Below are 24,606 nucleotides of genomic sequence, written 5' to 3'. Positions count from 1 at the left end.
CATAAACAAAACGAAAAGACAACCTCTGCACTGGGAGAAAATATTTGCAAATGATGCTACCGACAAGGGATTAATTTCCAAAATACACCAACAGCTCATACAGCTTAATATTTTTTTAAAAACCACAACCCAATCAAAAAATGGGCAGAAGACCTAAATAGACATTTCTCCAAAGAAGACATACAGGTGGCCAAGAGGCACATGAAAAGAAGCTCAGTACTGCTAATTATTAGAGAGATGCACATCAAAACTACAATGAGGTATCACCTCACACCAGCCAGAATGGCCATCATTAAAAAGTCTACAAATAACAGATGCTGGAGAGGGTGTGGAGAAGAGGGAAGCCTCCCACACTGTCGGTGGGAATGTAAATTAGCACAGCCACTATGGAGAACAGTCTGGAGGTTCCTCAAAAAACTACAAATAGAGCTACCATATGATCCAGCAATCCCACTCCTGGGCATATATCCAGAAAAGATGAAAAACTCTAATTTACAAAGATACATGCACCCCAATGTTCACAGCAGCACTGTTCACAACAGCCAGGACAAGGAAGCAACCTAAGTGTCCATCGACAGATGAATGGATAAAGAAGATGTGGTATATATATATATATATATATATAAAATGGAATATTACTCAGCCATATAAAAATAAAATAATGTCATTTGAAGCAACATGGATGGACCTAAAGATTATCATACTAAGTGAAGTAAGTCAGACAAAGACAAGTATATGATATCACTTATATGTGGAATCTAAAAAAAAATGATACAAATGAACTTATTTACAAAACAGAAGCAGACTCACAGACATAGAAAACTTACGGCTACCAAAGGGGAAAGCGGAGGGGAGGGATAAATCAGGAGCTTGGGATTAACATATACCCACTACTATATATAAAACAGAAAACCAACAAGGACCTACTATATAGCACAGGGAACTCTACTCAAAATCCTGTAATAACCTATGATGGAAAAGAATCTGAAAAACAACATATGTATGTGTAACTGAATCACTGTGCTGCACACTTGAAACTAACACAACACTGTAAATTAACTGCACTTCAATTAAAAAAAAAATTCATATCCCCTGATTCTTGACGCCCCCAAAAGCAAAAAGACAGCAAGTCAGATCCCCGTGTTATTCCGACCATTTGTAAGACGGAAAAACTGGAAATAAGTCAGCAGGTGTCAAAGGAATAGCCAAACGTATTTTTGGGTAGCCAACTGTCAGAGTATTATGCAGCCACTAGAAATGAAGTTTTTGAGGAATAGTTACTGACTTTGGAAAATCTTAAGTGAAACCAGTAGCACACAAGATCGCATAACAGTATAGCCTAGGCAGTATCAGCCTGATCAGTGCACAGAAACTACACAGAATTGTTACTGACGTTCACGAGACTCTGGGACACTTATTCTTTCCTTTATGCTCTTTTGGGGTTGTTGTTTTCCTGAATTACAATGAACAAGAATACCTTTTAAAGCCAGAAAAGAAGTCCAGTAAATATTATTTTTGTAAAAGCACCACGTACAGAAAACTGATGTGCCAGGGGGTGGGACGGTTTCCAGGAGCTCACCGTGAGCGTTCTTGTGGTTGCAGGTGGGCTGAGTTCTGTATCTTGACTGGAGGCATCTCACAGTCTTCACGTGGACAGACCCCTGCCTTTTCCGTGCTTGGGGAGGGTCCCATGTACCCCCAACCCTGCAGCTCTTCTGATGCTGTAACAACAAGTGTTCTCCAGACCCTGTCATTTCTTCCCAATGAATATTCAGGTGCGGTGCTCTTGTAACAAGCTTGCGGTTCAGAAAGTCGCATCATCACCACCAAGGGGCAACTCGGGAGCGCTGCGGGAACCCCAGACCTGTGAGTCTGCAGAGTGGAGACCCCTTCCGGTGCGAGGGGACACACGGTTACGCCACCACCCTCACTGCCACGTCTTGCTCACCTCACCAACAAACTGCCTGGTTCTACTTTCGTAGCACTTGCTGGCCCACCGCCAGCTGCTCGTGGGATGACGTATGAGCCCCTTGAACATCTGATCCTGGGCTGCTCTGTCTGTCCCAGGACACTCCTGCCAAAGTCTGAGTGATGCACTGTTCTGGCAAACCAGACCCCAAAGTCCCCGTGGTACAAAATAGGACCCTCTCTTTTAGGTAATACAATATACCTTCTCTTTTAGCGTGTGCTTTAAAGAACACGATTCAGGGTTTCCCTGGTGGAGCAGGGGTTAAGAATCCGCCTGCCGATGCAGGGGACACGGGTTCGAGCCCTGGTCCGGGAAGATCCCATATGCCGCGGAGCGGCTGAGCCCGTGCTCCACGACTACTGAGCCTGCGCTCCAGAGCCCGCGAGTCACAACTACTGAACCCGCGCGCCACAACTACACTACTGCCCGCACTCCGCAACAAGAGAAGGCACCGCCATGAGAAGCCCGCGCCCCGCAACGAAGAGCAGCCCCCGCTCGCTGCAACTAGACAGAGCCCGTGCGCAGCAACGAAGACCCAACGCAGCCAAAAATAAATATAAATAAATGAGAAAAAACTAATAAAAACGCAATTCAGCTTTAGAGGAATGGATGCCAGAATCCACAGGAAGAAGAGTAAGGGCCCCTCCCCCGATGACACAGTTTCCTGCCGTGAAGCTGAGGCCGCTACACCTGTTGGCCACTCACTGCCAGAAGGAACAGCCCAGCAGCTACGTTGCCAAAACCAAGCTTGTTCTTCTTGGCAGATGGTTTTCAACATCTGAAATGGACGATACTAAGTGACTCCATCAGCTACGTGAATTTGTTCAACGCTGGGGGACACGCAGGCCGCTCCGTCGGGTGGGGCCCCTCGGGAAGCAGGCCCACTTGGATTCCACAGCAGCCGTGCGGGACCCGTCCACGGTCACACCTGCCCTAACGCAGCCGCAGCCTCAGTCGTCCCCGGCACAGAGCTCTGGGGAACCCCTTCGTGCAGAGAGATGGGAGGGAGCCCCCAGCCTCAAACCTCGGTCAAGATCTCCCTGTCCATAGCACATCTGCTGCTGGCACATCTGGCATTTCTACAGATGTAGATCAGCTGACAGATCGTGACGTGACCCGTGACGGAGAGCAGGTGCTTCAGAGGGCGGTAGGCGGCGAGATAGGGATGGGCCCGGCCTTACCTGTTGCACGTGGACCCTTTACACTTGTCCTTCATCTTGGTGTCACACCTCACGACTTGGGCTAGGAGAGAAATGCAGAAATACTTGTCAAGGCAAGAAGCGGGAGGGTGAGTCTGAGTTGGAAGACCCCATCCCCCCCTCTGAGGGACTCTCCGGAACATTCTGGAATCCATGTCATAACGAGAACAGGAGCACGGCCCAATGGCTGCAGCCTTAGGGTGAGGTTCAAATCCCAGATCCTCTTTCTAGTAGCGCTGTCACCTTGGACACCTTAACTTCCCCTCTCTGAGGTTCAAATTCTGCTTACTAACGGGGATGGGTACAGTATCCACCCCCAACGGTTGCTGTGAGCCTTAAATGAGAAAGTAAACGTAGGCTTGGAAGGGAGCCTGGCACACTAAGTGCCCCATAGCCTCACAGGGCTCTGGAGGGAGAGCCTTGCCCAGCCCGGTTGGCGGGGACCCAGCCATTCTCACCGGCGTCGTCTCCCCGCCCCCAGCCCAGATGACTTGGCCAAGCTTCCCTTTTGGGTTTATTTTACAGGGACATCTCAGAATCCTGCAGTAGCCTCACAGTTTGACAAAAAGACACATTACTTTGTAATGTTACATGATTAAAGAAAAAAACAACTGAAGCGTTTGGAATTTCTGGACAGACAAGAACATCAGCGTAGTTCCTGGTCAAAGAAAGCCACAGCTGGCTAAACAGGCAGGAAGCCCAGGGGAAAGACACTGGAAGGCCCAGAGGATCGAGACTGGTGGGGCTGAGGGCAGGGCAGTCGACAAAATAGCAGAGGATTTTTGAGAAAGATGGGCAGGAGCTGGCCTCCTACTCAGGGGTGAGTCCAGTTTTATGCTGTGTGAGGTGTGGAGGGAAAAGAGAGACACCGGTGGGCAGAGATCCCACACTTTGCTGCCGTGTCTGGAAGGAAATGCCCTCCAGGGCCTCAACCCTTCAGTACAGGTGCCGCATACACAGGGGGGCCGGGGAAGGGGTAATCGGAGCCGGGCGGGGGAGGGCAGAAAGAAAGGAGCGAGCCCTAGCTGGCGAAGCGTCTTGGGAGACCAGGGAGAAGAAAGTGCGACCGGGGTGTGTGTGAGAGAACACTGGGCGTCTGGGGGCTTCCGGAAGTCTCTGGGAGAACTTCCGGCCTTAAGGGGGGGTGTCGGAGGGCAACTTGATGGTGAGCTCAAGGCACAGCTGACACTGGGTGGCCCCCGTTTACTGCAAACAATCCCCACAGCAGCCTGACAGAGCTGCAACAGCTCTGGTAAGGAGATGTGTGAAGCCTAACAGAGGAGAACGTTGACATACAGCCCATGGGGTTTGTCCCAGGTCTAGAAGCCATGGCCTTGTTCCTTAGTAACTGCCGCAGTTCTCCGCTGTCAAGAACACAATGCCGGGCTTCCCCGGTGGCGCAGTGGTTAAGAATCCACCTGCCAGTGCAGGGGACACGGGTTCGAGCCCCGCTCCGGGAAGATCCCACGTGCCGCGGAGCAGCTGAACCCGTGCACCACAACTAGCGAGCCTGCGCTCTAGAGCCCGTGGGCCACAACTACCGAGCCCTCGTGCCACAGCTACTGAAGCCCGTGCGCCTGGAGCCCGTGCTGCGCGACAAGAGAAGCCACCGCAGTGAGAAGCCCGCGCACCGCAACGAAGAGTAGCCCCCGTTCGCCGCAACTAGAGAAAGCCCGCGTGTGGTAACGAAGACCCAACGCAGCCAAAAATAAGTAAATGAAATAAATTAAAAAAAAAAAAAAAAAGAACCCAGTGCCTCTTGTAAAATATGGAAATATGAAATGCACAGGTCCATATCTCACTGATTTACAAAAATGCTGACAGAGCCATTACTGCTCCCACTTTACAGATGAACACATCAAGTCTCAAAGAGTCGGGTGACTGTCCGAGTCACAGGGCTGGTGCATGATGACCACGCGAGCCGGGCTCCACGCTGCACGTTCATCCTCCCTTTGGGAGCCAGGCACTTCCAACAGGAACCCAGTTTCAGCCCAAGTCCCTTTTGAAAGGACAAGAGAAGCTCTAACCTTAAAATACCTGCCGGGGGGGGAAAGGCCACCCAAGCACAGCTCCTATAATGCTTCTTTTGAAATGACTTAAAAATATCATTTTTTAGAAACATCTACAGGTTGTGCTTTTTGCAAGCTACACCCCACCCTGTTCCCTGCTGTTTGTCGACTTGGAAACCTCTCAACCCACCAGTTTCCCTCCTCTGCCTATACCCCAAAGAACACTGCCCCCCCCAGAGGTGGCTGGCCGAGGGCAGAGCCCCACTCACTCATGTAGTTCACGGCGGGGGCTTTCTTGGGCTTCGTGGGTCTCACACTCGGCTGGGCCCAGGTGTGCTTCTCTTCGGGAACGGGGGCCACTTCCACCTCGTTCATCTCGTCCGTTTCAGGCTTTTGGTCGTACGTCTCTTAATAGTGAAGGGGGAGAGAAAAGCAACACGCTGGGATTCAACCAAAATGCATTTCGGAAAAAATAAAGAAGCAATTTGGAAACTAAACTCGTTTGAGGTTTGGCTTCACAAAGGGTCATCTGAGTGGCAAAGAGAAAGTTACATTTCAGGACAGCGCTGGCCAGGTGGGATTCTCCCCGCCAAGGGGCGATGGATGGCTCTCTGCTCGCTGTGTTTGCTTTGGACAGAAGAGCGGCTGCGCTGACCGGAGGTTAGAAGGCCCTGGCGCCCACCCCTGGGTCATCAGAATGGCTTCTTGTCCCGTCTCTGCCCAAGGAAGCAGCTCCAGGAAGCTGCCTCATCCTCTGACCCCAAAGCGCAGCTGTCTCTGCTGAGGGGCCTCTGGCTCTAGGTTCTCACTGGAGGAGGGGCCCGCCTCGTTTACACGCCATCCCGGCTCACGAAGACCCTCGTCAATGCTCTTGGACCCCACTGCCCTTGACCACCAGCACATTCTGCGTCCTTCCCCACTCCTACAGGTCAAGATCACTTAACCTTTCTCCGCACTGACGTTCTGAAGCCCAGTAACATTGGAACCGTCATCTAGAACGAGCCCAAGAGGCAACTCTTGGTTAAAAAAACGTAGTTCTTCGGGTCCCAATATTTTCCCCACCCAAATATTATTATTTCTCCAACCATGATCAGGACCTTCGTGTTTCAAAACATTCTAATTCACCGAATACGTTGCATTTATTGAGCATCGGTTTATCCTCCAGTGTTCATCGTGAAAGTCAACTATTAACCACTCACCGTGATCTGCAGTCAGGCCAGCTGGATACCAAACCATCAATTCCAGCCAAAGTAAAGCAAAGTATTGCTGCTTTTGAGTTTGCCTGAGCACGCTTATCAGAGATGAGTCGCTGTGCCTCTCTGCTGGGGGGCCCCCGCCCCTCCAAGGATGCCTGTGTGTGGACCCAAGTTAGAAAGCCCTGCCTTCCAAGCTCCTCCAGTGAGAAAAGACAACAGATGTGTTTGGGCGAGAACGATTTCAAGGAGCAGGAACGGAGCGCCTCGCAGGCCCCTTCGTGTCAACAGATTAAAACTCAAGTCCCGTCAAGTGTTCACCAACCCCCAGCCTTATCCTTCCTTCTTCTGAAGAGCAACAGCTTTTCTCCAAAAAGCAGACCAAGGGTCTGTGTTGATACAAGACATTCAAGAACATGAAGGGCGGGTGACATCTTCCCTGATGCTTTTCAAGGCCGGGATACTCTGCCGCTGTTTCACTGGCCGATTCATCACAGCACAACCACCACCCTGACCCGTGAGGTCGGATGGACAGGGTTTAAGCCGGAGGAGAACGGCAATCCCGAGTCCCAAGTTCATTATCAGAGCTCATGGGCCTCCACGTACTGCCCCTGGATGGCGTGCTCACCGCCACCCACCTCCCCCACCAGCTGTAAACTCCCTGAGGCCAGCAGCCAGCCTGCTTCACACCACACTACACCCAGCTCCGCAAACATAGTAGCTGCTCAACAAAATGTGCTGCGTGAAGGATGATCAAAACGCCCAACAAAATTCTGTCTTTGAACTCTTTTGGGGGGGAAAGAAAAAAAAAAACAAAAACAAAAAACAGTCCCAGCAAAGCTTAAAGACATTCAGGAAGGGAATTCTGAAGACATCATTTGTAGCCAAACGCTATAGGTGAAATCTTTATGAAGACGCTGGGTTTGCAAACACCACTTGGGACCCAGCGGCTGTCTCTTGTCTGTCTTCCCGTCAATGTGGCTATTCAGGTTCCTCCTTCACTGAAAGCCAGAGCTGTCTCTGGAATAAGCTGGGTTTTCTTCCACTGGCCTTTAGGATTTTTATACCTCATAATCGCGGCTTTATTTAGCCAAATATAGTTGGGTAAAGCAGTCTAAAGCATTTGAGGGCTCACTATTTAAGAAAACGGGTAGACGGTCCTCGCCCTCAGACGCACACATGAAAAGTGGAATGCTTACCCAGAGGACGGGCTGTGTTTGATCACATCCTAATTAAGATGCCCTGTGTGGACCAGCACAGGCCTGGGGAAATTCCGTGCCCAAGTTCGCTGCAAGGTTACCCCGTGCCCTGGCCAGCTCCGGACCAGGGGTCCCGAGGCACACAGCCTTGCTACATCGTCCTGCAGACTCCCGCCTGGTTCCATAAGTGGGGACGAAGCTCATAACTAATGTCAGGCTCTCACATCATCCTCTCGTCGCCCTGGGAGGCGTGAGCAGCCCCATCTTACAGATGGGAAAACCGAGGCTCAGAGAGGCTATGGGACCTGCCCACGCGCACACAGCTGAGAGTCGAATCACCCTTCCCCAAAGTCCATACCCTTCATCGCCACACAGGGAAAGGCTGGAGGGATAGCATCTTCTCTTACGGTCTATCCTTATCCCTGTTCCATCTCCACTATAGGTCAAGGCCTTGCCAGGCACCTCAGTAAACGCCTACTAAGTAGCTTATGCAGATAAGCTGCTTTAGAAGAGACTTTCTGCGTGGTTAACTAAGAAAATCGGGATGCCCGCCAAGCGAAGCGGGGTATTTTCCACCAAAAATAAAGAAACAAGTCCAGGAGGCCTCACTGGGTGGGGTTAAACCAGCATCTAGGCTCTCTTGGTGCACATCTGTTCTTTGAAAATGACCCTCTGTGGATATCGGGGGTATATTTATTCAGACAACATGCAGAACACACCTGCTACGTGGCCCTGGAGGCCCGGGAGTGAACCGGCAGTCGTAACTACAGGTGAATTCAGTTCAAGGAGAGTCTGGGTGCCCTAAGAGCACGGAGGCTGGTGGGCTGCCTGTCTGCGGACTCAGGGAAGTCTCCCTGGAGGAGGTGTGACGCCAGAGCTGGGTTTCCCGAGAAGAGAAGGGGTCTGCCAGGATCCTGAGATGGATGGGGCCCCCAGTACCTCCCAGGTGAGGAAGAACCCCATGCCAGGTAAGCTCAGTCACGCCTCCCCAACTCCCACCTCTCCAAGGACGTAATGAGCTGTGTTCATAAAGCACTGACTATGTGCAGGCTGCCGTCCCAGTAGCTCACATCCTCCTCGTTGCGTCCTCCCAGCAGATCATCTGCGCAGAACGATGTCACCACTCTGACAGACGGGGAAACCGAGGCTCAAAGAAGGCAAGCAGTGTGCCTGAGCACACACGTCCAGGAACGCAGAGACGCCCCTCTCTGCCTGCCCTGCACCCTGACAGCCTGCCTTGTGCACACATGGAGCCCCCTCCCAGCGGGAGAGCCAAGGGGGAGCCCCAGCGGGCATCCCTCCCTCACGGTCCCCACATCAGCATTCAGGACCTGATGGGAGGATTTGCCCCTCTGGGTGACCGGACAGCAGCCCCAGGACCTGCCTGAATGGGGATCTGCGGCCTGATTCGCCTGTTATGTCAGCCTGCGTTCTTCTCAGCCCTCCTATGACCCCCAGGGGCTGACACATCACCCCATTTTCACAGAGGAAGACTGAGGCTCAGAGAGATGGCATGCCCTGCCCGGGTGCCCGCCGCTGGAACACGCAGGGTTGATGCTCCTCGGGCAGCCGTGCCGAACTCTGAAAGCTACGCTTGTCCCACGAATCCGGGCATCGGAGCTGGGCTATCTGGGGATATTTCACGAAGGACAGCTGTGGGCACCTCCCTCTCGAAGACGGTGAAGAGGTGCTGCCTGAGAGCGGGTGGGAGAGCAGGAGAAACTCCATCTAACAAATGCTTACCGAGCCCCTGCGGCGTGGCAGGCGCTGCCGGGACCTGCACACCCCCGTGGGCCCTTCCGCCTCAGGCTCGTGACCGCGATGCCTCATCCTCCGGGCCTTTGCACATGCTGTTCCGCCTGCCGGAAACACCCTTCCCTTCTCTCGCGACTAGGCCACGTCCTCTTCCTCAACAGCCGCCTGCCTGGGAAGCCTTCCCTGACCTGACCGATGCTGGCTACTCCTGCTACCGAGCCCTGAAGGACGCGTGTCACTCCTCGGGGCAGTGGCCCTGCTGGACACCGTGTTCCTGAGGGCAGGACCGTGACTGTCGGGTCCCCACAGGCAAGCCCATCCCTAGCGACGTCCCGGCACACGGCAGGCGCTCGATACATTCACGCCCCGCGCAGCGACCCTCCCATCTGAGCCTGAGACACGCCACGGGAGGCTGGAGTCATCACACCCATTTTGCTGATGGCGCAGTGACCGGCTGCTTTGAGCGAACAGCCTGCAATTGTGGGGAGCCGGAGCCAGAAGCCTCACGTCCCGACTTTGGGTGGAGCCCCCTGAGTTCCCCGTGGGGGCTCAGCCACCCGCATATAACTCGCGACCCAGGGGACCAGCCCGGACTGGACTGTCAGATCCTTGCTTCCCCCCCCACCGCCACCGCGAGGTCCCCACGCCGGCCCCGCGGTGGGCAGAATCAGTAGCGAACAGCGGGCCTGGGAGGGCCTGGGAGCCCCACTCTTCACCCCAGAGCCCGCTGGACTGAGCCTGCGTCCCCACCGCCCCCCCCCCGTCCCACCTCTCCTGAAAGACCCCTCCCAGCCATCCCAAGACCTGTTGATGGAGCCACGGGAAAAAAAAAACACATCTCAACCTCAAACACGCGGTCAGCCCCTCGGCGGGCTCTGCGCCTTCTGCGACGGAGCCGGAGGACACGGTCCCAAACGCGAGGAGCACTTGAGGCACGAACCATGTGCACTGTTCACAGGAGCGGGGGACGCGGGGACGCTCTGAGCGGCGGGCAACGGGCAAAGGCGGGCGTGGCGGGCAAACGCGGCCTCTGAAAGCCCCGGCTTGGCCTCAGCTGCGGCGCAGGGGAAACGGAGGCTCCCGACAAGCTAGGGCCGTTGGCCAAGCTGCACACGCGGCTGCGTGGCCGGCGGGGGACAAGGGCGGGAGGGGCTCTGACGGGCCGCGGGGGGCGGCCCCTGCCCGGCCTGCAGCTCGCCTGGACCGTGAGTCACGTGGCTGCTGTAAATTCCTCGTCTGCGGTCTGTTTTATACCGAACTCTGAGCACCAAGAGGGCAGGGGCGCCTCCCACGGGAGACGCCCACTGGGGGGACGTCCCAGGGGCGGAACCCTGAGTCCAGAGGCGGGGAGGGCAGGAGGGACCAACGTCCCCCCCAGATCGTCCAACTTCCCCGTTTCACGGCAGCCACTCTGCGACTCAGGGACCGGAGGGGGAAGCCGTTCCAGAGGGTTCGGAGGTCGTCTCCTACCTCGGTAACACAGGTTGTTCCGGCAGCTGCCTCCGTACCTGGGCGGACACTCGGAGCAGGGCCGGCCAGCTCTGTACGGGGCTTCTCCGATCCAGTTCCCCCTGAGGACAGACCAGAAACACCGTCAGGGGGCCGCCACGCCAGGGCCCGGGGTGCTTCTCTCTCCTTTCCGGAGCCTCTCGGGACGCCAGACACGGTCAGGGAGGAAGGAAGGTGTGAAGGGGGAAAGGCACCTGCCCTGAGCCCCTCCTGTGTACAGAGTCTAGAGAATTCCAGAAGAATCCCAGTCGGGAGCTACGAAGCACCCTTCTCCCTGCACCTCTGTCCTGTGGCCTCACACCTCCCCACGCTGCTCCCTTACGCGACTCTGACTGCCATCAGCCACCCCCAGGCCCCGCCCCGATGCCTGTGCACTGGAAGCTGCTGGGATCCGCTGAAGCCATTTCTCAAGCGAGTAAACGGGAGCCTGTTCCAGGGAGCGCCTCGTCTTTACCACATGCCTACCTGCTCACTCCACCCTTCCAACACCCCAGGAGGGACGTGCTGGACTGCAATCCTTTTTCAGAAGAGGAAACTGAGGCTCAGAGAGGTGAAGGGACTCGCCCAAGGTCACACAACGAGGGAGTGGGGGGGCTGGGATTTGAACCCAGGCCGTGGGGCTCAGAGCCTGTGACCAGAGTCTGTCTGCTCTCGGGGCTGGGACCAAGGTCCCTCTGGGCATTACAGGTGCCATCCGCTTCCCTTTGAAGTTCCCAGGGCAGGACAACCAGAGGCCGGCCAGTGGCGTTTCCCCAGGGGCCGGGTTGCAGGGGGTGAGTGGAATTGCCAAGCCCTTCTCCCAGCACCTGGGCCTGTAGCAGCACAAGCCGGAGAGGTGAGTGATTGGGAGCCAGTCTCCGTGATTTGTTCTAGAAACTTCCTTCGTGGGTGCCCCGTCACCTGTCTGTCTACTCAGGAAGGAGATTCCCGATCCCGGGCCAAGCATGGCCGAGCGGTGATGAGCAGAGACTCCCGGGGCTGGACCTGGCCCTGCCAGCCGGGTGACCCCAGCCAATGCCCCTCAACCCTGAGCCTCTGCCCCTTTCTCTGTAGTGGGGTAAGCACGGGGGGCGGTCATGAGATGAAGGGGGCGACTGTGCGGATGCCTCAGACTGGGGCCAGCCCCCGGTGATAGCAACGTGCTCTCGGAGCATCTGCTAAATCAGCATCCTCATTGGGTGACATTTCGTACGGCCGTCCAGGGTGGCCAAGGAGGGGTCCTGATAGTGACGGCCGGGAGACGGCTGCAGAAGACGCACTCTCTGTTTGCCCCCGGACGGCTCAAAATAGCAGAACGGCATCACCCACGGCCACGTGGGCATCGGGCCTGGGGATGGCGGGAGGGGGGCTGGGGGGGTACTGTTATAATCTGCACCCACGGATGGCAAGATAACATCCCCCACCAGGCTGCAGACCCTGCTCCGCTGAGCACCTCTGCCCCACGTGCAGGCTGGCTAGGGGCTCACGGGGGGCTTCGGGACGACCCTCCCAAATGGACCATCACCAGGCGGACCCAGGGTACCCCAGCACCTGCCCTGTCACCGGGTGGGGCTCAGTAGGTTTCTTCAGACCCTCCGGGCCTCCCAGACAGGCTCCTCCCCTCCCCCAGCCAAGTTCACCAGCACAAGGTAGGTTCCACATTTCCTCAGCGACAAACCAAGTCTCCCACGCAGCTGGAGCAGGAACTCTCTGGGTTACCGGTGGTGGATGCGGGCTGGGTGCTAGGCGTCCTGCAGACGGGCGACCTCCCAGCTCCCAACAGCCCCAGGAAGTGAGCATCCCCCCCGCCACCCAGGAGGCCGCCAAGGTGCAAGACCACCCCACCCCACCCCCTCCCAAAGAGACCTGAGCCCAGACACCACCCCAGGGCCCACCCTCTCAGCCACTGCCCCCTGCACAGCCAGGGGCTCGGCCTCTTGAAGAAAGAGGCTGTGGACATCATGGAGAACCACAAAGACATCTGCCAAAAACTGCCCACCGAACACACAACACCACGGACGAGTCTCCCAGACACGGTGTTGAGAGGCAGACGGCAGGCACAAGAGGGCCATCTGTCTGTCCGTTCACAGGAGGGTCCGAACCAGACAGACTGACCGACGGGGAGGGGTGTCAGAATGTCAGCCACTCTGGGGGGCACGAGGGAGCCCCCGCTTCCAGCCTGGGGCCCTGGAAATACTCCCTCCCTTGACCTGGGCGCCAGTTACACAGGTACACACAATGCATACATAATGCACATACATATGCACGGACTGAACGTGTGCGTGCCCGCTCCCCAATTCGTATGACGAAACCCTAACCCCCCAACGCGGCTGCATCTGGAGACGGGGCCTCGCAGGAGGTGATTAAGGTTAAATGAGGTCACAAGGGTGGGACCCTGATCTGATAGGATTAGTGTCCTTATAAGAAGAGACACAGAGAGCTCAACTCCCCCTCCCTCTCCCTCCCCCTCCAACCCCCGGCACACACCGAGGAAACGCCATGTGGAGACACAGGGAGAACATGGCCATCTGTGAGCCCCAAAGAGACTCCTCACTAGAAACTGACCCTGCTGGACCCTGATCTGGACTTCCAGCCTCCAGAGCTGTGAGAAATAAACGTGTATTGCTCAAGCCACCCGATCCGTGGTGTTCTGTTACGGCAGCCTGAGCTGACTAATACACGTCTACATGTGTGAAAATTTATCCAGCTGTGCTCTTAGGATTAGTGTACTTTACCGTACACAAGTCGTTATCTTTTCAAGAAAGTGGTATAGACTAAATAAGGGAAGAATGGTATTTCTGGTTGGATCTTCCAGTGTATTTTTTAATAGAAAGACTTAAATGATTCCTCACTCCCCACCTGCCACTCTGCAAGGAGTGCCACCATGGGGGCCACCTTACTGCTCTTCCACGGGGCTCAGGTCCCTCCCACAGATGACGTCACCCCCCTGCCCTCATCCCTGTGGGCTGCTTGAGACACCATTACCACAGGCGTGCCACAGGGTTTGCAGAGAGTTTCTCTTTTCCTCCCAACCTCAGCGATTCCCTCTTCACCCCACCTTCTCACGGCTACTCCTGATCCAACCCAGTAAATGAGGTCATCCCTGTTTCATGCAGTCATGGAGAAAACATGCCTCAAGGGCACACTGCGTGCAGGGCCCAGTGCTAGGATGGCGGGCAGCCCAGTGGCCAGTGTGCAAACCACAGGCTGTAAACTGGGTGAGCCGGTCTCTGAGAATCAGCACATATTTGTCTGATGAGCAACGGAGGTGAATGAGTAAAGGGATAAGTGACACATGGTTGACATCCGGATGCTGTAAAGAGGAAGGGGGACTATGACCTAAAGGTGTGATGAGGTCCCTTCTGGGAGGGGAAATATAAAGATGCAGAAACTAGGACTAGCATGAATACGTATTTTCTAGAGTGCTGTCTGCTGCGTGTTTTCAGAGGAAAAAGAATCTCTGTGACAGACCCCACTGGTTGTCCAGCCAACTACTCCTGCTTCTGACTTATTCAAGTAGCCCCAGGGGATGACTTGCAAAGCCAACTGGGACAATTTCATTGGTCAAAGCCAACTGGGGCGATTTCATTGGCCAAAGCCAACTGGGGCAATTTCATTGGCCAAACCCAACTGGGGCAATTTCATTGGTCAAAGCCAACTGGGGCAGTCTTGTTCCCCCATGTCCATGAGCGGTCTAGTTCTGGCTAATGATGTAAGGAGAAAGTGGGCCAGGGGTGAGAAAAGCCTAAGGAGACAGGCCTTTTCTACCATTCTCTTCCCTTCTGTTTGGGAAGATGTGATGCCTGGTGCTCTACAGCTATCTTGGGACCATGAGGAGAGGACAATGCAGCAAGAAGACAGAAAGTTCTCATTGACATGCCGAGCTATTAAGCTCACCTAGATGCACCAACCTCTAGATGTCTTGTTATGTGAAATAATAAAGAGATTTTACCACCGAAGCCAGTTTTATAGTTGGGTCTTCCATAGCAGGCAAACACACCCCAACCCATAAAACCATGTCACTTGTTCTTACTTTGGAGAGTAATTGCAGACGAGGTAGACCGCATTCTCCCAAACATCTCCCCAGACATTCATCCTCTGGCAGGTGTTCACAGCACAGCCAATCTTGGTGGTTGTGGCCCAAACTATCTGAAAAGATGACATCCATACATCTGAGCTCAAGGGACAAACGACCAGGGTGACATAATCTGGCCTGGATCCATAAGGTGCTGGCACTAAAGGGGTGTGTGGTGAAGAGCTGAAGAACCAGAGTCTTCCCCTGACCCATTAAAGATCCACACATTTCTTTAAAACAAAAGCAAACCAAAAAAAAAAGAAAAAAAAACCACACAAGGAAAATTCCCCAGCAATGTAAAGCTGCCATAGAAGTTTCTAGTGCTTTACTCTCAGTTTCCATATTTGTGAACTGGCCACAAAGAGCCTGGCCCACCAGCTATACTTTGAGTGGCGCTGAATTAAAGGAAAACATTAAGGCAATGATAGAGCAGAGGTTTTCTGACTGGGCAACAGTCCCACAGGGCCAGGTGAGTGACAGAGCCTGGCCCACCAGCTATACTTTGAGTGGCGCTGAATTAAAGGAAAAAATTAAGGCAATGATAGAGCAGAGGTTTTCTGACTGGGCAACAGTCCCACAGGGCCAGGTGAGTGACAGTGTTTGGGGGTGCCAGGCTGAGGTCACACCTGATCTTCAGCCTTACCTGTGTGTAGTGGGTGCACATGGCCCCGGAGCACCTCTCCGGACACCAGGGGTTGCACTCGTGGGGGTAGGGGTAGGTGTAGTCCTTCACCTCGTCATACCAGGACTGCACGTGGAAGCCAGGAGAGCGGTACCTGCAGGGGCAGATCAGCTTGTTACGTGCCGGCCACCAAGCACCCAACGACGGAGACCCCCGCCGGCAGCACTGCCGCCCATGGGGCAGCTGGAGGGGGTGCTTCTTCGGGCCAACAGCCCCCTATCCCACCCAGTATCTGTTAAAAGTGCTTAAAACCCAAACTGGCCTCCTCTGGGTTCCAGGAGCGTCCCTGGGTGACCTACAAGCCACCAGCGTGTGGGGGAAACTTTTACCTGGCTCCCGGTGAGTTCTTTTTTATGTTAATAATTATGTATTAACTTTCACGTACATCTGAGGAATCCCATATTTCACAGATATTACTGCTTAAGACAAAACTGAAGGTGCAAGTCCATTTAAAGTCAATGTAGAGAAAAACAGTAAGTAGATAACTGAACAGATCCTGCCCAGATAACTGAACTGTGGCAGGGGAGGCTCTGGAAGTTGGGAAACAGCTGGGTATAGCGGACAGGGCAGACAGGTCCCTGTCTCTCTCTCTCTCTCTCTCTCTCACACACACACACACACACACAAACACACAGAGTCAAACAGCAGTCTAAAGCCTCACGTTTCTGTAACGTCATGACCAGCCTCGTTCCGTTCCATGGCTTCCTGGGGACCCGAGGACTCAGACTCAAGGAAGAAAACTCATTCAAGGCACAGGAACCCACAGGTGTGCAGAGCCCTGCAGTCAGCTGGGCAAACCCTTGTAGCAAGCTCCCCCTTGGGACTTTATCACCTGAGCCCTCCCTTGTCCCCACCCCCTAAGGAGCACGGCCCCAGCCACTGTTGGTGGCCGCCGCCCCCTTGCTTCAGCCCCGTCTGCCAGGTTGGCACCGGGAAAGCAAATAAACCAGATTGGAACCCCCGGTCGCCGTCACCAGCAAGCGTAAACAAAGCGGTTTCAATGAAGAGAACAGATGTGGTGGCGACTGGTGACTTCCGAGGGCACCTTGCGGACCCGGGTGGTTAGAAGTCTTGTAACGATTACTGTCAGGGCCCAGGGAACGGTGGAGGTCAGTGCCGTGGCTGGAGAAGCAGCCTCCCTTCCTGGGGCCAGCTCGGGGAAAGAGACACACGCAGCAACAGAGCTCTAGGGCCACAGGGAACCCATCACCAGTCTATTTCCCTGGCGCCTCACAGCCAGGCTGGGGTGGTTTTGGAAAGAGAACAGCTGGCCGCAGAGGGGCCTTCAGAAGAGGGTCTCTTTGGTAAAGTGGGTTGGCAATATTCACCCAGAAGGGGGACAGGCTTTGTGCCCTGGGACCCAGCAGTCCTACTCCTCAGAGTTTTCCTACTGAAATCATTCAAATGAGCCAAGGGGGGAAAAGAAAAAACAAAACAACCTAGCTACAAGAATGGAATGGCTTGGGCTCCCCTGGTGGCGCAGTGGTTAAGAACCCTCCTGCCGATGCAGGGGACACGGGTTCGAGCCCTGGTCCGGGAAGATTCCATGTGCCGCGGAGCAACGAAGCCCGTGCGCCACAACTCCTGAGCCTGCGCTCTAGAGCCCGCGAGCCACGACGACTGAAGCCCACGTGCCTAGAGCCCGTGCTCCGCAGCAAGAGAAGCCACCGCCACGAGAAGCCCGCGCACGGCAAACGAAGAGCCGCCCCCGCTTGCCTCAACTAGAGAAAGTCCACATGCAGCAATGAAGACCCAACACAGCCAAAAAAAAACCCCCAAAACCAAAAAACAACTAAATTAATTAATTAAAGAGAAAAAGAATGGAATGGCTAAATTCCAGTCTGCCAACTTGATGGCCCACAGGCAGCCTGGACAAGGTGATAACCTTGACAGCTATGTAACAGAAAACTGTTTGATATCGTATGAGAGGGAAAGAAAAAAAAAAGAATTAACAGCTGTCCTGGCCGCAGTTACAACTATGTGAAAACATGCCGGCCCACAGCCAGATGCAGCCCAGAAGCCCAGAAACATGCAAATTGCTGAACCAGGGCAGCAGATCGATGGGTTTGGTTCCCTTCAGACATTTTCTCTTAATGCTGTCATAAGACTGACTGCATAAGAAGCAGAAAAGAATGCTGGGTTGCTGTGGTTTCACGAAGTCACACCTCTGGACCCATGGCGACCCCTGCCCAGGCCCTTCCCGGAAGGGCACTGGCTAAAGGAAAACGCAGCTGCTCGTGGCCGCATTACGCTCCACGCTGAAAGAGCTGGAGATAGAGTAAACAGGTGGCTGAAGGCAAGCAAACCCTGACCTGTACTTTGAGGGGCTGTTCCCAGCCCAGGCCAACTTTTCAATAAGCGCGGCACAACGAAAGCAGGACCCTGGGACCCTGGGCCCCCATTCGGCGGACTCGTGTGCACAGCACGTGGGCAGTGAGTCTTAACCGGTCAGAAGACACTTTGTCCATTTCCTCTAAGGCAACCAGCCCCCAGCCCGGGAGGGGCCGCCAGCTGGCTTGGGTGCTTGGGAATGTGGCCCGGTTGACCTGGGGGAAGGTCCGTGGGCGACACTTAACAGACACTGTCAAGGCCTTGGAGGTTCACAAGTAGGGGGTCACGGCGGCTCTTACCTGCCCCAGTGCACGGCCAAGTTCTGCCCGATGGACACCAGCAGGCTGCTGGGCCCATGCTCCCAGATGCACTCCTGGGCCCAGGCCGCCGCCGACTTCTCCAGCTCTTCATCCCAGGTCTGCAGGGGGACGAGAAATGTGCACCAGGAGGTCAGGGTCAGGGGTGGGTGTAAGAAGCCAAACTGCAGAGACGCCCCCAGCTCAGGCCCTGGGAGACCCCGAGGGCTGGGCTTCGGCTTCCGCGACACTAGACACAGGGACTTCGCGCACGTCTCTGAGGGGTTCCTTGCTCGGGAGGCGGGAAGTGGCCGGTCAGCCAAGAGCCTAGAGGAGCCCCGATCCTCAGAGGACCTGCTCGGCCCCTAACTTGTCGGGGACACTGGCAAGTGTCCCTTCCCTCAGCCTCAGTCTCCTCATCTGTGAAATGGGAGGATGAATAAATCCTGGAGATGAATGACGGTGAAGGCAGTGACGGTTGCACAATGGTGTGAATGTAGTTAATGCGACTGAATATAGTGCATTTTAAAATGGCTGGAATGGTAAGTTTTATATTACGTATATTTTACCATTATATATGTGTATGTGTATATATATTTTTTAGGGAGCAAGAAATGCCTTCAACTCGCCCAGTCCTGTTCCCCTCCGGCTCAGCCCTCCCTGAGTCAGGGGTCTGGGCCAAAGAATCTTCGGCCCTCTTGCCTCCCAGCCGGCCCAGGGAGCACACATAACTCCTCAAGAAAGAACACGGTGAACGAGGCAAGTAGGGTCACTTCTCTTCTGCGGAGGAACAGATGCCAAGCGGCCCTCCCGGCAGCGAGCCCCCTCCCAGAGCCTTGGGGAAGACGCTCCATCCAGCTCACAGGCAGCCAGGGGCTGTCCCTCGCTCGGGGACGCCCCAGCCCCGACACACAGCAGTTGCTCACTGAAAGCCTATCCAGGCAGAGCCCCGGGACCATCCAGGAACAGGAACAGGAGGCTGGCTGAACCAACTGTGGGGCCCCTGGACGGAAGCTGCCCACTGCGCTCTCCTCCTCCTGTCTCGCTGTCTCCTTCTGGCCAAGATAACTGTGACTCCTCCACATCCAGGGGCAAGTCCTGCCCCAGGGCAGACGCCTCGTTGGGGGGGGGGGGGGGGGGCGGGGTCACACCTCTTGACCCGCTGCCCATTTCGGCTGCAGGGGACTCTCTGGGTTTCTCGCGGACAGTACCCCATCTTCAGCGCCCACCAAATCCTGTACCACTTCCGCCTCGGATCTTTCTCCACTGCCCAAGCACAGCCTGAAACAGGGGGTCAGGACCCCCGGGGGCCACACTCAGTCAGTGGGAGACAGGCCTGTCGATAAGAGCACGCACCTCCCACCTTCACAGGGCGGGGTAGTGAGGTGCTCTCGTTGGGTCTTGTTCACCTAACGAGAGCGTGCTTGTTAGGTGAACCTGGGTATGGGGCCAGGCTCTGCCTCTTGCTGGCTGTGTGACTTCAAGCAAATGGTTTCACCTCTCTGTGCCTCTGCTTCCCTATCTCTAAATGGGCTAATGGTACCTGGAACAGGATTTGCGGGAAGGTTGAATGAGAGCAGGCATGGAGCCCCTCGATGAGAAGCAAAGTAGCTCTCAGTCAACGGGTACCTGGATATTAAGGAAGTTAAGTTTCTCAAGCACCCACCAGGTGCCAGGGCAGTCGTCATCTGAACACCTGCCGGGTTGCAGGGGACAGGAGCACCATTTTCTTATTTAATTCCCCCAACAAGCCCTGGAGGTATGTTTTATCTCGCCATTGTTGCAGATCAAACAAACAAACTAACAAAAACCTCTGAGGTTAAGAGAGGTTAAGTAACTTGCCTAAGGCCACCCAGCTAGGAACTTGTTAGAACCTTAACCACCCAGCTTCCAAGGGGGCTCTTCCTCCTCTGCATGTTGCCACTAAGTGCTGGTCCCACTCCACTAAAATAATGGTTCCTAAAATAACGGCAACAGTGTAATTCACATTTATTTAGTACCATGCATTATCTTATTGACTCCTCCAAACACCTCTGCGAGAAAGGTACTTTTGTCGTCCCCCGTTGTGCTTGGTGAGGAATTATAAACGCAGAGAGGCTAAGAAATCTGCCCAAGTCACACAGCTAGCACGTGGCAGCTACCTAACCCGAGGCAGGCTGGCTCCAGGGCCTGTCCACTCATAAAACCTCAAAATGCAGTTATCTTAACTTCTGGAGCCAGTGCTAAAATCCACCTCTCAGCGCTGAGCCTGTTTCAGAGGACTGTGGCTCGCAGCCCCAGCGAGCAGGGCCGAGCAGGAAGCCATGAATCTGAGACACTTTCTCAAATCAGTGGCACTTGTCTGGGTGGAGACGGACGGGCAGCACGGGGCCGAGGATGCCGGGAGGGAGGGGACGGTGCTGGCCTCGGACTGCCGGCCCCGCCCCGAGGCCCCCTGCTCAGAGGCTGCCTCAGCAACACCCCTAAAGGCTCTACTTCCCCCACAGGGGGGCTGTTGAGACCGAAAGAGCCAGATCCCAGCTCCAGTTCTGAGATACCATGAAGTAAACACATAGGAAAATACAGGAGGCTATAGCCTCACGCTGCCGAGGGCCTCTCCCTGCCTGCTGCTGTACCCAAGCTCCTTTCCCCTGCCCTGAGTCTCCCCCACAAGCACCAGACAAGCACAGGGCATGAGGAAAAGAGCAGCAGAGACCCAGCCCGCCTCCCCACAGGAGGCAGGAAACAGCCAGGACCCTGGCGGGGCTGGGGCTCAGTCAAGCTTCAGGCCCAGGAAAATGCCTGCTCCCTGGTAGACAACACACAGGGCCTTGGGGTGGGGAGGGGCACAGGATGGAGGGTGACTGATCCAGAAAGAGGGGGAGAGTGTCTTTTCCCCACGGGGGACAGACGCCAAATGACCAGTTGCTGGGAAGGAGCGGGGAGGAGTCCGTGCCCTAAAAAAAAATTCTACCCTGATCCTCTCCATCTTTAACCCTATAAAGGTCTGCGCGGCTGCCCCACGCGTTAGCGTGTTGCAAGGGCGCCCCGTCTGCGTCCTAAAATTATCACAGCCCCTTTGGAATAAATGTCTGGACCATTTTCTTCAGGGAAAAAAGGAATGGTTTCATAACGAGCTCCCAGAGGACTCGGGGCTTGCTTGGGGCTCTGCGCAGACGGGCATCCATTCATCCGTGCACAGTTGGTGACGGGCCACCTCGCGCCAAGCACAGACGAGGACACCGAGGGACTCACAGGCACGCGGGCAGGTGACCGACCGTGAGGGTGGCCGAGGTCGGAGCACAGGCAACACGGAAAGCGGCCGCTGAGAGTCCAGAGGAAGGAGCGGCCCCGCGGCCAGGGCTGCAGGGAGGTGGGTACAGGAGTGAAGAGGGTGCAGCCCTCCTGGGGGCGGGGTCTGTAACCCACACAGCACCCAGAGGCCTCCCTGGCCAAAGGCAAGGGAGGGAAACAGGCTATCCCGACAGACAAGGGCCCCGATAGGAGGCCTCGGATGCCGGGAAAGCAGCACAGAGGGCCACCGAGGCTCCTGCCAGGCCAAAGGCTGGGGGAGTGAGATTTAGAAACTATAACGTGATACCAGGATGCAGAATGGGCCGGAAGAGGGCACGATGGGAGGTGAAACAGCCCCCGCCCCCACTCCAGGGCTGAGGCTGCCCCGATAATCAAGGGAGGATGGAAAAGGCTGGAGAAAGAGCCCCTGGTGCTGGTGGGGTCGGGGCGGGGAGGGGTTCAACTGAGCGTGGAGAGGGGACAAGAGCACAGGTCCTGGGCTCAGCCGGACCCAGGTCAGCATTCGCCTCCGCCTCTACAGCCGCGTGACCTCGGGCCTCGGTTTCCCAGTCTATAAAGTGGGGGGATACCACGGCGCCCGTCTCACAGGGCTGGGGGGGATGGGACACGGAGACACATGAGAGAGGGCAGAGCTGGGGACGTGCACCGGGGAGCTGGCTGCCCTTTCTGCTCCGAAATGCGGGGCTTCTCCAGACGCACAGGGGACCCTCCACTGTCCCTTCTCTACTCCTCCTCCCCAGCAGACACCCCCTCACTCACGGAGTCGGCCACCCCTCGCTACTCGACGGAAGGCGCAGCTAAACGGTGGGGTGAAGCTAAGGGTGACGCAAGGACAGTGGTAACAGCACAGCCCCAGGGCTGAGCATCTGCGCCAGGCAGTCAACACAGATGCCGTTAGATGGTCACGGGGGCCGCATGAGGTGGGATTTCCAAAGTAGACGCCGAGGCTCAGGCTGGCTAAGGAGACGTCGAGGTCACACAGTGAAGACGCAGCAGAGCTGGGGTCGGACTCACCCAAGCCCAGCCCTTGACCCTCCAGGAGGGTCTGGGAGGAAGAGTCAAGGGCGGGGAGCTTGGGCTGAGCTACAGAGAGGTGCAGCCCGTGCTGATCGGGTAAGGCATCCAGAGCAGAGGCGGGGGGCCCTCTCTCCCCAGGAGTCCCCAAGCCTGCCATCCCCCACCCCTCCCCCCGCCGATGGGGCCAGCCCCTGTGGTGGCCCAGCGCTCACCAGGTACTCCATGTTGGAGGCCGGTGGCGACACCTGGCCCCGCAGCTTGTTGTGAAGCATGAGTATCTCCTCCTTGTCCGCCCTGGGCATGGCCCTCCGGACCCGGGAGTGGGGTCTGTCCTGCTGGTATTTGCTGAGCAGCTTCTCTAGGTGTGTGACGTTGGGCAGGAAAAAGCTTTGGGCTCCACAGACCAGCAGCACCAGCCCCAAGGGTACAACGCCGTTCAGGACACAGCTCATGGCTCCACGCTGGCAGCAAGGGCTCGGATGACGGGCTGGCCTGGGCTCCTGAGGTGCTCGTGTGCTCTGGAAAGAAGCAGAGAGCAGCGGGACACGTCGGTCAGCGCCAAACCCGTGACGGCAGGGACCGGACCGGACATCATTCTCCCCACTTTGCAGATGTGGAGACCGAGGCCACATCAGAAGCTAAACCACCAAGGTCCCGCAGGCAGGAAGTGGTGGAGCTGGGATTCAAGCCAAGGGTCTCCAGCAAGGCAAAGCCACCTGATGCCGCATGGGACACCCTGGGTCTTCCTCCCGGCTTCCTGTCTGGTCCGAGAACACCAGGCAGGGCTTGAACGAGCGTGTTCGTTCTCCCTCTCGCCTCTGCTTTACTCCCAAAGAGTCAGTCACCCAATGACCTGGATTAGACACCTATTTTGTGCTGGGCGCTGGGACACGAAGATGAAAAGGGCACCGTCCTGGCCTCAGGGAGCTCCCAGTTGGGCGACAGGCGAGGAAACCCACAGCCCCTACCCAGCGGGACAGGCCTGACAAGATAGCGTGGGGAGCTGGAGGGAGGGGCTCCAGGGCCCCCCTTGGATGGGGGGGAGGCAGCCAAGCCTGGACGCCGACCCACCCGGAACCCCGGGTGGCCCCTCTGGTCTTCTCCTATACCAGCAACAGCTGGCTTTTCACCGGTCCCGTGGTCTGGGGCTGCAAGCTGGCAGCTGGAGGAGGACATCCTCAAGGGCACACCCGGGGCATCCCAGGAGGCAGAGCCGGAGTGGAGGAGCTATGGGAACGCGGCAGTTCCCATCTCCAACCCTGGGAACCCTCCAGGGTCCTGACCGAGCTTACGCTTCAGATAAATATAACCGCCATCTAGGGGGAGGCCTGACTCCTTGGAGTGGGTGAGAGGTGGCCTCCCTCCCGAGGAGTTCCCTTTGGAGCACAGCCGCAGGGACCTGGGTGAGGGCGGGGGACTTCTGAGTGCTCGTTCGCCCTGCAGGGAACAAGCCAGAAACGCAGACGCGCTCAGGGTCCCTGACGTCTCCCTGCTTAGTCACACCACCATATACGAGCATTTCCCAGCTGCACAGGCCAGGCTGAAAGGGATGCCAAAAACGCACTGACGCTGGGTTAAGATTCAGGACAAAGAAGGTGCGGGATCGACGTCACGCAGTATCCACGCGGGTATCACGGCAACACCCGATTTGCTTTACTCTTCAGCATCCCGAGGGGCAGGGCACCCCAAAAGGCATGAAATAGGAATTGCTTATGTGACGCAGCTACACTGGGTTTGGTTTAAGTCACCAACGGACACAACTAAACAACTCTCAGTAGGGGGAGGGGTAAATGAATTGTGAGTCAGGGTGGGTGGAATATTATACAGCAAGTAAAAACGATGACCTGGCGCTCTGTGGGTGTTGGCATAAACAAAGCTCAAATCTGATGTTGGGCTAAAAAAGCAAGCTGTAGAATACTATGCTAATGCTACTATTTGCGTGCATTTTAAGGCATATAAACCACACCTTGTATAGTTTATAGATATGTGTATATGTACATACATCTGTGTATACGTGTGAATTATATACACATGTATCATACGTGTATGTACATATATGTATATGGTGTGTGTGTGTGTGTGTGCACGCGTGCACCTGC

At 55.7% G+C, this 24,606-nt stretch overlaps 1 protein-coding gene across 1 annotated transcript in view; it reads right to left on the bottom strand.

Annotated features, from left to right (window-relative positions):
* Positions 1 to 24,606, bottom strand: part of CRISPLD2 (cysteine rich secretory protein LCCL domain containing 2) — a 63,392-nt gene that overhangs the window by 24,511 nt on the left and 14,275 nt on the right. The window contains exons 2-8 of the mRNA XM_059045512.2: positions 22,720 to 23,025; positions 18,200 to 18,318; positions 15,531 to 15,663; positions 14,846 to 14,961; positions 10,795 to 10,895; positions 5,447 to 5,584; positions 3,151 to 3,211 (exon numbers count right to left, since the gene is read on the bottom strand). Coding sequence (XP_058901495.1) covers positions 3,151 to 3,211; positions 5,447 to 5,584; positions 10,795 to 10,895; positions 14,846 to 14,961; positions 15,531 to 15,663; positions 18,200 to 18,318; positions 22,720 to 22,959 — 908 coding nt within the window. The 5' untranslated portion in view covers positions 22,960 to 23,025. The remainder of the gene's footprint in view (positions 1 to 3,150; positions 3,212 to 5,446; positions 5,585 to 10,794; positions 10,896 to 14,845; positions 14,962 to 15,530; positions 15,664 to 18,199; positions 18,319 to 22,719; positions 23,026 to 24,606) is intronic.

The sequence above is a fragment of the Kogia breviceps genome, chromosome 18 (assembly GCF_026419965.1).
Source record: "Kogia breviceps isolate mKogBre1 chromosome 18, mKogBre1 haplotype 1, whole genome shotgun sequence".
Lineage (NCBI taxonomy): Eukaryota > Metazoa > Chordata > Mammalia > Artiodactyla > Physeteridae > Kogia > Kogia breviceps.
The sequence above is the reverse complement of the archived record's forward strand: the minus strand, read 5'-3'. Positions and strand labels throughout refer to the sequence as shown.